Source organism: Peromyscus eremicus, chromosome 16_21, assembly GCF_949786415.1.
Source record: "Peromyscus eremicus chromosome 16_21, PerEre_H2_v1, whole genome shotgun sequence".
Lineage (NCBI taxonomy): Eukaryota > Metazoa > Chordata > Mammalia > Rodentia > Cricetidae > Peromyscus > Peromyscus eremicus.
The window spans coordinates 18,868,597-18,880,873 of NC_081432.1; the positions used below are offsets into that span (position 1 = coordinate 18,868,597).

The following is a 12,277-nucleotide window of genomic DNA, read 5'->3' on the forward strand; positions in this document are numbered from 1 at the left end:
CTCCCTTCGGTGACTAAGATCTGTTTTTCTCTCCTGCCCATAGGACCTTTTGTTACTTGATAATTTATTACTGATTGTGCATGACCTTGAATTGTTTTTTAGTTCAGGCCATTGGTTTTAAAAAAACAGAAACCAAACAAAGCTGAGTTTCTAAAGTGAGCAGATCTGAAAAGATACCTTTCCGGTACTGGGGTCCACTCTCTCAACTCTGCGTGGGGAGGACGATTTCTTTTCTCCCCTGGCCTAGTAGCCACATTTGGTGTTCTCAGGTAGCATTTAGTAAGAAGCTGACACGTGTGAATTCCTGAGGCCAGGTCCTTAGAGCTCACCTTCCCCTGGAGTCTCCAGATCTGCCAGTAAAACTGTTGGGGAATCACCTTCAAAGCAAAGACTATTTTATCCTCGAGTGACTTTTTTTCTTAATGTACTTCAAAGGTGATACAGTGGATTCAGAGGAGCTGAATCGGTTGTGCTTCCAAATAACTGAATGTAACGCCCCCTGGCCACCTATTGAATTCCATACTATTATCTTCTAGCATCCACCTGGACTTTTACTCTTTTTTTTTTTTTTTTTTTGCCTTCTCCCGGGAACCCTGCTGAGGGCTGTAGTTCCAGCTGTGTTGCTGGGTTAGTATCCCAGCCCTCCCTTAAACAAGAGCCACTGATGGCTACTGATGGCCCTTCCTGTAGGAAGAGGTAGAAGACATGTAGTACCCTGGGAAGGGTTCTGGATGTAGGCTGCCTGCCAAGCAGGCAAGAAGCTCAGTCCTCAGCACTACATAAACCAAGTGTGGCGCACACACAGAACTCCAGCATTTAGGAAGTAGAGGCAGGAGGATCAGAAGTTCAAGGTCAGCCTTGGCTACATAGTGAATTTGAGAGGAGCTTTGGATACATGAGACACTAACATAATTGTGTGTACACACACATGTATAATGAATACTTGGGATAGACAATTGAGAATTTAGGGCACCAAGATCGGAGATTAAACCCTTGTGCCAACTCTTGCAACAAACACTAGCAGCTCTCTGCAGCATTATCACCGGCTAAGTACCTTTACCTTGTTTACAGATATGTTGATAACGTAGCTTCTGGCCATGAAGCACTGGTTCTCCCTTTTTACTGTTTAAAGGGTTCCTCTTTATCACAGGCCTTTTCATAAAGACACACTGAGAAATAAAAGGTGTCCAGCTGTCTTCTAAGCCCTCTTGACTGCTCATGTGGCAATAGAAGTCTAATATCTGTAATAAATGGACACTTACTATCAAGGGTGGCTAGTGTTTGTTGACCTGGTAGGGAAACTGCTTTTAACCCCACGTATCCAGGTTACACAGACCCAGGCTGACGGCGTGTTTGTTCCCAGTCATCAAAGCGATCCGAAAAAGCAAATTATTGATGATGTGGCTTGTGCTTTTTTTGTTTTGTTTTAATAAAAATGGAAACAACAGGCCAGTGAAAACCGGTTGTAAATCTGACACAGGTACACCATAAGCACTTCCACCAGGGCTGCTAGAGTTCGAGTTGCCTCCCATCCAGGTGTTGAAAGTGTCTGGATCCCTGTGAAGCAGCCCTTTGAGCCATTCCTTTGAAAATCTAGATAGCAAGTGATGGTTTTAACCTTGACGATTTTTTTTTCATAGAATAGCAATGAGTGTAGTTTTCAGCCACATACAGTTTTTGAATGGTAGCAAAGGTTGATTTTTTTTGAATGGTAGCAAAGGTTGATTCTTTTACAAAGACTGTTCAGTTGTGTGTATGTTACAGGGTACTTTGAGGTACTTTAAGCTAGCCTGTAGGAACCTAGCCTGGAAGTAGGCTAGTAATAAAAGTTACTATGAAAGCCTCTATTGCAAAAAAGGAGGGGAATATTAAAGGTTTGTTATAAGCAATCTGGAAGGAAAAAAACTAAGGTGCTCTTCAAAAGAATAACTGAAATTGTTCTGGGCTAAAACAGCAATACCATTCCTCATCCGTTCAATAAGAACAGTGGAACTGTCGTCTCACTAATACGTTGAGTAAACTTAGGGTGAAAACAGTGTAACATGTTTTAATGAGTCACTGTGGAAAGAATATGCTCATTACTAAGACAAAATGTGCAAGAAAATCCTTGCACTTCTATGCATAAACTGTTAGCTGTAACTGCTGCCATTGTGTTTCCATATAGGTCTACACTAGATTGTGGTCTAGAAACTGGGATAAAAGTTCCCTTCTCCTTTCCTTCGGGAAGACCAATGAGCACAATGGTATTAGTCACTTAAGTTTTCTGATGAATAATAAATGCAATAACTGCAGCTCATGGATGAGAATCTGTCTGTCTGTCTAAATACTCTGAAGCTTTTAAATTCTGTAGATATATCAGTGACCACTTACATTGATGTAAGATTTTTCGTACCTTCCTACTCCTTTGAGAATTGATGGATTAAATACCAAATGCTGCTGATTAAATGAAAAAGCCTGCCTTTTAAGTAATGTGTTTTTTCAGTAAGAGTGAGTTCTCTGACTTTAACATGACTAGAGTCTCACTATCAAAATCACACCTTTCCTTCCCCCTTTGCATTGTCTTATAGTTTCCTCGATCTTGACATCTGGGGAGGACTTTGCCCACTCCTATTGCAAATGAGCCCTCTGCTTTAGCTCTCCTGCCCAGCAGAGAAGCAGTGTATCCCCACTTCAGACCTCTGCCATTGCTATTCAACTATCCTGACAGCATTTACTCCTAGACCTGCAGTCCTGAAGTCAGAGCTTAGGGTTACACAGAATCCAGATGTTCCAAATGCTCATTGGTCTAGTGCATTGAGGTTTCTGCTGTCAATGAAAGATAATTTGTTAATGATAACCCAAGCTTTAAATGCAGGGGTGTTTACGTTTCTGAGTAAAATCTGTGTACTTACGGGAAATAAAGGCATGTTTAAAATGATGTGGAAATAATGTTGGTTATTACACACTGGAAAAGGGAAACGTTACCTACAATGATAACTATATTTTAATTGTTGTTAAAAGCTCACAGTTTATTCCATAAGATTGTAGTATACCAAAAGCTAGTGACCTACAGATTTCCAAAGGCCAAGAAGTGGTATAAACTTAAAATTACTTTATTTTCCTGAGAGTGGCCTTTGAAACAAGATGACTGGAAACACATCTGAGAGTATTTAATGTCTAATTACACTATTTTGCTGTAACACAGAAAAGGCCGCTTTTGTATTTAACCTAAAGAAAATAACAAGAAAACAAAGTTAACTTTTATCCTAAATGGAAAAAATCTTTAAGACCCTAAGTATTTTCGTCTCCTGGTCTTGTCTCACGAATTGGATGGTAGTTAGAACTAGCAATATTTTAGGTGTCTGCACCTACCTGCCTCTACATACATGCTGACGTATTAACAACATTTGAGAAACTTTCTGAGATAATTTACTTGATCACATTAGCAGTTAGACTATGGGAACTGAATAACCTGTCTTGAGAATGTTATTTAGGTGTAATCAACAGTTTATGCTGCAAATCAAACATTCTCCGAGGCATCAATCTTTAAGGCATCACTCTCCACAAAAAGCTGAAACATTTATAGTATTATCCCTTAAAGTACAGGAGAAAAGATGAAAAGAACCAAACTTACTTTTCTGTGCAGATTTCTTGGGCATACTTTTATAAAAATGTCTTGAAAATTGGCCTAAATGCTTTTAAGCTGAGAAAGAAACCTGGTTACAGATACTGTGTAAGAATCGGGGCAAAAGCCACAAGGTTGGCCTGAGCAAACAGGTATGCTAATTTCCTAGGGTTTGTTGGTGAGGTTTGCCACCACACCAACATGAAACCGATCACATAATCAACCAGTGTGTTTAGCGTGGATAGTTCTTTTTGTTTTGTTTCTTAAACGACATTTAGTTTTGCTTTTGAAATCATGGCTTGATTGGAGATGCTCTACAATTAAAGTTTGGGAAGGAGGTTAAAAACTACGAAATTTAGGTGTACCAGACCTTTAAATGATGAAAGTTTCTCGGGAGAGAAGTATTTGTTTAAAAGTAACCACAGTGTGGCATGGCTTTATAGTTGCCAGTGTTGGATAAACAACAATGATATGCTCTAAGCCTGACTCCAGTGGGAAATTATAAGATAAGGAAAACATCCCACACTCAGGTTTTGAAATCTATTTAGGAGTTCTGGAAAGAAGTTTCTAGATCCTTGAAATGGGGATAAAGGAAGATGATGCAGGAAAGAAGAAAGCATCAGTTGCCTCTATAAATTGAGTCTCAAATCCTAGTGCTGGGAAGGGCCAAAGATGTGTCCCCCTGCTGTAAAAATACAGGCCCTTGACTAGCAGCCATCAGCCTGAGGGACTTTACAGGGACCGGAAAGCAAGGGAAGGTCCTGGACATTAAGTATTTAGGTCCAGATTCTCCGAGTAAAGACGCTAACAAAGACATGATCTGTTTGCTTTGTAAGATAAGTGGGTAGGTGAGATTATTTTGTGTTTAAAAGAAAATCACAAAAGGTTCCCAGTAAAAGAAGCCTTACACAGTATTATTTTGCAAACCATTATTCGGTGTCTTGGGGGAGACTACTTACCTATTAAATTTAAATTGCCTTGGAGTTTTACAGGTTGGTAGTCACCTATCTTACCTAACAAGATACTTTGAGAATCCCTTCTAGATCCCCCGACCTTATGACAAGTGATCCTTCCAAATATGGGCAGTCATCTGAGAAGCCAGGACCAGAGAGAAATGAGTCCTGGGGTAATTCCTGCAACCACCCATTAATGTTGTCATCATCTGTGTCTGAGCAATTTTGATCTGAAAGGGTGATAGCTCTTTGAAAAAGTTTTCTGTGGTCATAAGATTAATCCTGGAACCCAAAAGTCATTTCCAATTTGACCATGCTGCCACACTTTCCACAAAGCCACAACTCGACTGAGCCCCAGGCCGTGGTCAGAGTTCTGAAAGCAGCTCTGGGGTTGTCATCTCCAAGTAGGCACTTGTTTGTAAGTATTTATTTTCCGGAGCCCACTCAGGAGCAGAGAGAAGCTATAGGCTGTTAGAGGGGATGGAACGATGAGTCAGAAGGCCTCCCGACTTTGACACTATTTCAAAGGGGGAAACCCCTGAAAACTAACTATGGCTTATGAATGGAGAGTGAGACTTAGTGTCCACGGGGCAGCAAGGCAACATGGAGATCCTGTGCTAGGCCCCCTGGCTAGAGTGGTCTTCGGTTCATAGTTCACAGATGGGAATAGCTGTTTTAGTTCCACCCAGTAAACACTTCGTAAATGACTTCTGCAGCAAAAAATATTGTTGAAAAGTATTTATTTACACCATAGTCATAAACCATCCATTATCTGAACTCCAGTTAGTGGTTTTATGTTAGAATAGGTTGTTTGTTTTTCCACAACTATTAAGGGCTAATAAATCAGCTGCAGTGATATTATGCACATTCTCATCTGAAATTTGACTACAAAGGTAACACTTTTAAGTCACAAAACAGAGCATACAAAAATATACTTTCTAAAAAAATTCCAAATATTAATAGGCAGAAATATACAGCCATACTTAAACCCAGGGAATGATTTTTTTTTCCATAGTAAGGCATCCTGTATACATGCAGACCCTGTAACACTGCCCACATCACACAAGGCACAGAGGACACTCCCAACACAACTGCATGCATCCTATGTACATCCCCCTTTAAATAAGTTAACCTTTGACTCATTGCAAGAGATCATAAATGCTTTACATTTTTTTTTCCCAAAGGTTCAGAACTTGGAGAAGAACAGTGCACATCAAAAATACACAAACTCTGAATGGATATACACTGAAAAAATAATCTTTGTTTCTCAACAAAAAGGAGCCAATATTGCTTCTCCCTCCCACCATTGCACTTCTGTTCTCTGAGTTTTTCGTACCTATTGCTTAAGGGTTCCCACGGCTAGGTACACTTCAATTCACTGTTCTAGGGCAGCAGAATGCCCCAGCCGAGACCAGGCTCCTCTCACTGTACAACTTCACCCAAATCAGTCCCAAGCCATAAAGTGCAATGTCAGTTTCTCAGTCTTTTTTGCTGTCCTTACTCAAAGGAATCAGCATCTCCCAACCTACTGTAGAAAAAGTCTCAGAACAACTCTGACATCCAGGGTCAAAATGAAGGGAAGGACTAGCAAAACCTAGTGAGATTTCTCTCAGTCAGGATCACTCCAGTCCAGGGGCCCTCATCCAGCCCTCTTCGGGCTCCTCATTGCATGGAGTGGCAGTCAACTCCCCTAAGAGAGTCAAATGGCCTAAATTTCAGGAAGGCCCTGTGTCTAGGAAGGTGAGGCAGGGCTGGGCTCCATCAAGGTCCTTTGCCCAGACTCTCAGAGAGGAACGGAGAAGGGTGGTAGTGTTTTTGCAGCTCAAGTGGACGGAGGGCTTCTGGAGCATGGAAAAACTGGTGTGTCAGCCAGAGCTTCATCTCATGGTGTCCTGGTCCGAGAGGTGCAGGCCAGTGGTCCTCCAATGGTGCTGTTCCCGCACAGGCTGCCTCCTGCCTGCGAGCCCCCGGGACCAGAGGCTGAAGACTGGGCAGGTGCAGAGGACGAGGGAGCACTGCTCTTCCGCTCCTTCTGTCGAAGGTGGATCTTGGTGTGGCGCTTCCTCTCGTCACTCCTGGCAAACTTGCGGCCACAGTAGTCACAGGCGAAGGGCTTCTCCCCGGTGTGGGTGCGGATGTGAGTGGTGAGGTGGTCACTTCTGCTGAAGTTCCGCATGCAGATGCGACACTGGAAGGGCTTGTGGCCCGTGTGGATTCGGATGTGCCGGGTCAGCTCATCAGAGCGGGAGAACCGCCTGTCACAGCCTTCGGCAGGACACGGGTAGGGCCTCTCGTGCACTGGCGTCTTGCTGGGCCTGTTAGGGTACTTTCGGGGCCTCAGGATGGGTCGCAACGGCAGGTGATGCGGGTTATAGGGGGTAGTAGTCACTGCTGCAGAGCCACTGCCGGGCAGTCGGGGTCCCTCACTGCCTCCACTTGCCCCTGGTCCCGTGACTCCGGCACCGGGACCCCCCAGAGTAAAATTACGGATGGTAGAGAGTGGAGTGAGCGGAGGGGGGACCCGCAGGGAGTCCAGAGGGCAGGGAAATGGCTTTCGATCCGGGCCAGCTGCACCATGTGGATCTCTCTGGCACGGAGATGGGAAAAATCCAGGATAGTCTGGGATCATAGGAATGAGACCTGGATCCATGGCTGGCTTGGGGGATGGGTAGGAAGGAGGTGGCTGGTAGGCCAGAGAGGAGGTGGAAGTCGTGGGTGGTGACAAGAATGCCGAAGGGTCCTGGTAGAGATCTCCTGTACAGTTCGAATACGGAGGAGGAGGTGGCGGTGGAGAGTAAAGGTGGTCCAGTTCAGGCTGGGTCTGGGACATGGTACACACACCCAGGGGTCCTGTGGCCAGCGGGTTGGGGGAGGCCGAGGTGACGCTAGATGAGGCTGTGGTTGAAGCTGGAGGGGTGACCCCTTGCAGGATGCCCGCACTCACAATATTGATGATGCCTTCTGGGTAGCAGCTGGCACCAGGGTACTGGGGGTCAATGGAGAATTTGCCCATGTAAGTGAAGGTCTGGTTTCTAGGCGCGGAGATAGGGGCAAAGCTGCTAGGGTATGGGAGCTCCAGGGGCCTCTTCTCTCCGGTCATGTCAATGTTGATCATGCCATCTGGGGAGGGAAAGGGCAGGAAAGAGGGGGAACAATGAGAATGCAGCCAGGAGCCAATTCACGCGCACGCACGCGCCTGCACACACACACACACACACACACACACACACACACACACACACACACACACACGGCCATCCCCATTTCAGGATTTCAACACTATAGGACTGGAGCAAAATCCAACAGGTGGGGAAACTGAGGCCCGGAGGCAGTAAGAAGAAGTTAGCTAGAGTCTGAGACTCAAGAACTATCTCCGAGAAAGCAGGACGTGCCCCTCCCCTCTTTATCCCCCCCAGCCATCTGTGACTCTAGTCCTCAATAAAAACACCCAATAATAGCAACAATATCAAACAATTTCCCATCTGCCTCGGACTTCTCTCCCACTCCTTTGCCTCGTAGTCCCACCGCCGAGGCAACTGTACAGACACCACTCAAGATCCGACCAATCCCCAGGCGATGCTGAGAAAGTGCCAGCCGCGGGAGAGGGGAACCCCAGAACGGGTAAGTGGGTGGGTGATGTTCCCGCTGCTAATTCCTGGTGCCATCTCCCCCCTCCCTCTCCTGCTGCGCTTCAGCTGACGACTGCCAGTGGGAACCCAGGCTGCGGAGGAAGGAGTCTAGGTTTCCCTTCCCTCCCAACATCCTCAGCCTTGCCCGACACCCGCGCTTCCCCGCCCCAGCCCAAGACCAGAGGCTGGGCTAGGAGGAAGACGCGGAGGCTGCGGGGGACGACTTTACACAGCATCGCCACGGAGCCCGGCGCACACTGGTGCCTGCGCTGGCCTCCGCAGTCTCAGGGCTGCTTCTCGCTGTTTGCCCTGCTCCGCCACCTCGTCTTGCTAACCCCCTTCACTCTGGGGTGGTGCCTCCCAGACGCACTAGAAGCGCGACGAGCTCGGCGATCCTCCCGGAGGGGGCTCTGCCAGGAGAGCGCTACGCGCGCTTCCTAAGAGCTGCGCTCCCCTGCCACTTGGCTCTCCAGACGCGCAGCTCTTCCCCGGACTCTCGAACTTTCCTGTCACTTTAGCCCTATCCCAGAAGCCCAGAGTCCAGCCAGTGGACCTGCTTCCAGCCTGGCAGCCCAGTAAGGGTGTCCCTGGAGCCCTGCGCCCAGACGAAACTGGGCGCGCCTAAGAGCCGCAAGCATGCCAGTTGTTTTTGGTGACCAGGTGCATCTCCCAGTGCGCACAACCCGGGCGCCCTAGTCCCTGTTCTTTCTCGCTCCTCCTGCACTCACTTCCAGAGTCAGCGTGGTCAGCGCTGTCCACCACCTCCAGTCCCCATTCTCCCCTCCAAGTCCCGCACACCCACCGCTCCCCACCCACCAGCTCCGAAGAGGACACGCGGCTTACCTCCGGCCACTCCGTTCATCTGGTCAAAGGGGGCTCCCAGTTCAGCATTGGGAAAGATGGTCACCGACGGGGCGGCGAGGTCTTCCACCGGGTAGAGGCTGTCAGGCAGCTGGTGCATAAAACCACTGAGAGTTACTGGGATTTTGTCTACGGCCTTGGCGGTCATCATTTGCTCCTCGCACAACCTGGAGACCCAACTCCCTCGCTACCTGGAGTGCCAGAGAAGCCGTTTTTGGAGAGGGGTTGGACTGAGCCTGGGTTGGTATCTCCTTTTGCCCTCCACACTTAGAAAAGACCACCACCACCACCACCATACACGCACACAAAAAAAAAATCTAACAGAAATAAAACTAGCAAGCAAGTTGTTGGCTTCTTAAGAAAGAAAAATGGCTATAGGCCACTGACTCTCTCCTGCCTGTGATCCGGCTGTTGGGGAGCCAGGAGTTGCTGGTGTAGTGTTATTATAACAGTCAGTGTGTCCCCTCGCCCAGCTATTAATCAATCGCTGCTCTCTCAGATGGAAAGTGTTAGGCTCGGGAGTATTTATGGGCAGGTCTTCAATACCCGTGACGTCGCTGCCCATATATGGACTGAGGAACAGGGCTGGGCCAGGCAGCTTTTGCCGTCACATGGCCAATTTGCATACGAGCCTGGCGGCGCGGTCTCTGCCGAGCTCCCCTGGATCCGTTCGCGGCCAATGGACACCCCCGGGGTCTGGGGCTCTCGGCCGCTACTGTAGCCAGGGCTCCGGGCTGCAGAGTTCAGCTGGGGGAGGGCGCGATCGCCGACCCCGGCGCGGTCGCCGCGGGGGAACGCGCGGGCCGCGGTGGCAGCTCTGTCTCTTGGGGCGGGGAGGAATTCCGGTTCTCCGAGACTTTCCAAAAAAGGAGAAGATCCGGTAGTGGCGGCTCCGCCTCCCCAGCCCTTGTTTGGGAGCCATTCCGGAAAATTAAACTTCGGAAAGAAACCGAGCGGAGCCGAGACACTACAGTCAAACCCCTCCTTCACTTTCTTGGCAGCTCAAAACCGCAAGCAAAAAAGAGACAGAGAAAAAAAAAAAAAGAAGAAAGAAAAAAAAAAAGCTCCCCGCATTCACGGAAGCTGACTGCCTTTTTCTGAATTACACGGTGGAAAGTAGTGTCTGCTGATAAGAGTGAATGCGGTCTTGCTTTTTTGGAAAGTCTGTGCTATTTATACAGGAGCGAAAACGGAACAGGTCTGGGTTGTTTGTTTGTTTAAGTATTTTAGGCACCTTAAGGGTAGGGGTTAGAGGAGTACGGGGCAGAAGAGCTGCGGGAGCTTCGAGAGATCCTCCGCCGGAGGCGCCCCCTTCCTCTGCCCGCGCGCTCCCCGCCCCCCCTCCAGCTGCTGCACAGTGCGGGCGCCCTTCCCGGCGTGTCTGGGCGGTCCGCTGCGTGGGGGCGACCAGATGGAGGCTTGGACACTCACCCGGCCCGGCGCGCGCGCGCGCGCGCACACACACACACACACACACACACACACACACTCCACTTCCGCTACACACTCTCCCTCCTCCGCTGCCCTCTTACACACCCACTCACACACCTTACGCTACGCACCACACACCTCCCTCTTGACAGCGCGCGCGCGCGTGTGCCCTCCGAGCCAAGAGGGTCCCCAGGCGCCAGACAGGACACCCTGCGGAGACACGGTCCTCACCTTCACAACCTCTCCCAGTCAACAGCCACCAAGCGCCCCCTGATCCCTGTGTGGTCACTTTCCGGGGAGTGCATCCTACCACTTGCGCCTAAGATCTACCCCAGGAAATGTCTTTCTCTCCTTTTGCTTAGAATCTACTCGATGCTGAGTGACAACAAATGACACGGGTTCGAGTCACGGTGGCCCCACACGTGTTTCCCTTGGCAAATGAATAGATAGATAGATAGATAGATAGATACCCTCCCAGTACAAACCTTACTGTTAAATTCCCCAAAACTTTTCAGAGACCTAAACAGTGGCGCCTGCAGGCTCTCTGGGCACTCGGCTCCCACCTCCCAACGCTCCCAGCCGGCACCAGAAGCGCTCCCGCTGCGCAGCCGGGTTCCCAAGGCCCGGGATTCTTCGCGACCGGCCTAGCCTGAGATCGTTGACGCGGGCTGGGAAATTACCCTGCCCTTCTCAGCTCCGAAGTCGGGCAGGGGAGGGATCCGGTCCCGTCCCCGCGGTTTTCTTTCTTGCCCCTCTACCCGGAGCAGCGAGGATACCCGGGCGGGCGGGCAGGAGCCACGGCGCCACGCCGTGGATGGAGAGCGCCGCTGCAGGCGCTCTCCCGCCGATCACCTGCGGTGCCCGCGGCCGCAGCGCGCCCGCTCCTGCCCGGCTTGGACTACCGTGGTCAAGGGAAGCCCCTGGGCCACTAGGAGCCGGCTCGGTGCCGCTCTCCCAGTCGCTCTTTTCTCCCTAGGCCAGCCGCGGAAGTTGTTCTCCCGAGAATGGCCATCGCCCTGACTTCAAACGCCCAAAAGCAAATCTGGGAAAGTTTCTCGATCGCACCGTGCGCGCTCTCCTTTCCAATTGGGGATCAAATCCAAAGGGGACAGGAGAGCAAGCTCAGCGAGGGTGGAACCTCTATAGGTGTCCTACCCTCTGCAAAATCCTGCAAAGCCCTGTTTCCAAGCGAGGGGGGTGGAATGGAAGAAATAGAAAGCCGCGTTCTTACCACGTGCGCCAGCCCGCTCCGCCTGCGCTCCGGCCGGTCCCGCGGCCCCCGCGCTGACCACAGGCAAGACGACGCCTCGGAGGGGAGCCCGACTCTCATCTCCAGCCTGGGTCGAGAAGAAGAGGGGGGGTCGGGTTATGCAAATAGAGGTCCCGGCGGTGGGGCTCGGGTTACGGCCCCCCACCAGCCCCAGAGGCGAAGCACCCACCCGCGGCAGGCGCGGGCCTGGCGACTGCTGGCGCTTCGCTGCCGTCGGTGCACGTGGGCGGGAGGATTGCAGCAGCCGCCCCTCTTACCGGCGCGCTGTCGCCAACCCCGCAGGCTGCCACTGCGCGCCGCCCGGAGGGGGAGCTCCCGGGCGGGCGGCCGAGAGAGCGAGGAGAAGGGAGCCGGCCGAGGGCAGGACACCCGACGAGGGTAGAGCTGGAGCGCGGGAAGCTGGCGGATTGCCGCTACCAACCTTCGCGCAGGAGGTCAGTGGTGGTAAAACAGGGGGTTCTCACCATCGAGGAGTCTAGATACTGGGGGGGGGGGCGTGGGAGCAGGGCACCCTATAGAAGCTGAGCCT

General features: G+C 50.3%; 1 protein-coding gene across 2 annotated transcripts; it reads right to left on the reverse strand.

Moving 5' to 3' along the window:
• Positions 1 to 5,309: 5,309 nt before the first annotated feature.
• On the reverse strand, positions 5,310 to 11,808 carry Egr2 (early growth response 2). Of its 2 annotated transcripts, XM_059282104.1 has the most exons (3): positions 11,710 to 11,808; positions 9,030 to 9,138; positions 5,310 to 7,677 (listed from the first exon to the last, which is right to left on the reverse strand). In XM_059282104.1, exons 1-3 carry the CDS (start codon positions 11,806 to 11,808, stop codon positions 6,440 to 6,442), a joined length of 1,446 nt encoding a protein of 481 aa, XP_059138087.1. In that variant the 3' UTR covers positions 5,310 to 6,439. The 2 variants fall into 2 exon arrangements, with proteins under 2 accessions (XP_059138087.1, XP_059138086.1); XM_059282103.1 differs by lacking the exon at positions 11,710 to 11,808 and having other exon boundaries at positions 9,030 to 9,531.
• Positions 11,809 to 12,277: the final 469 nt, after the last annotated feature.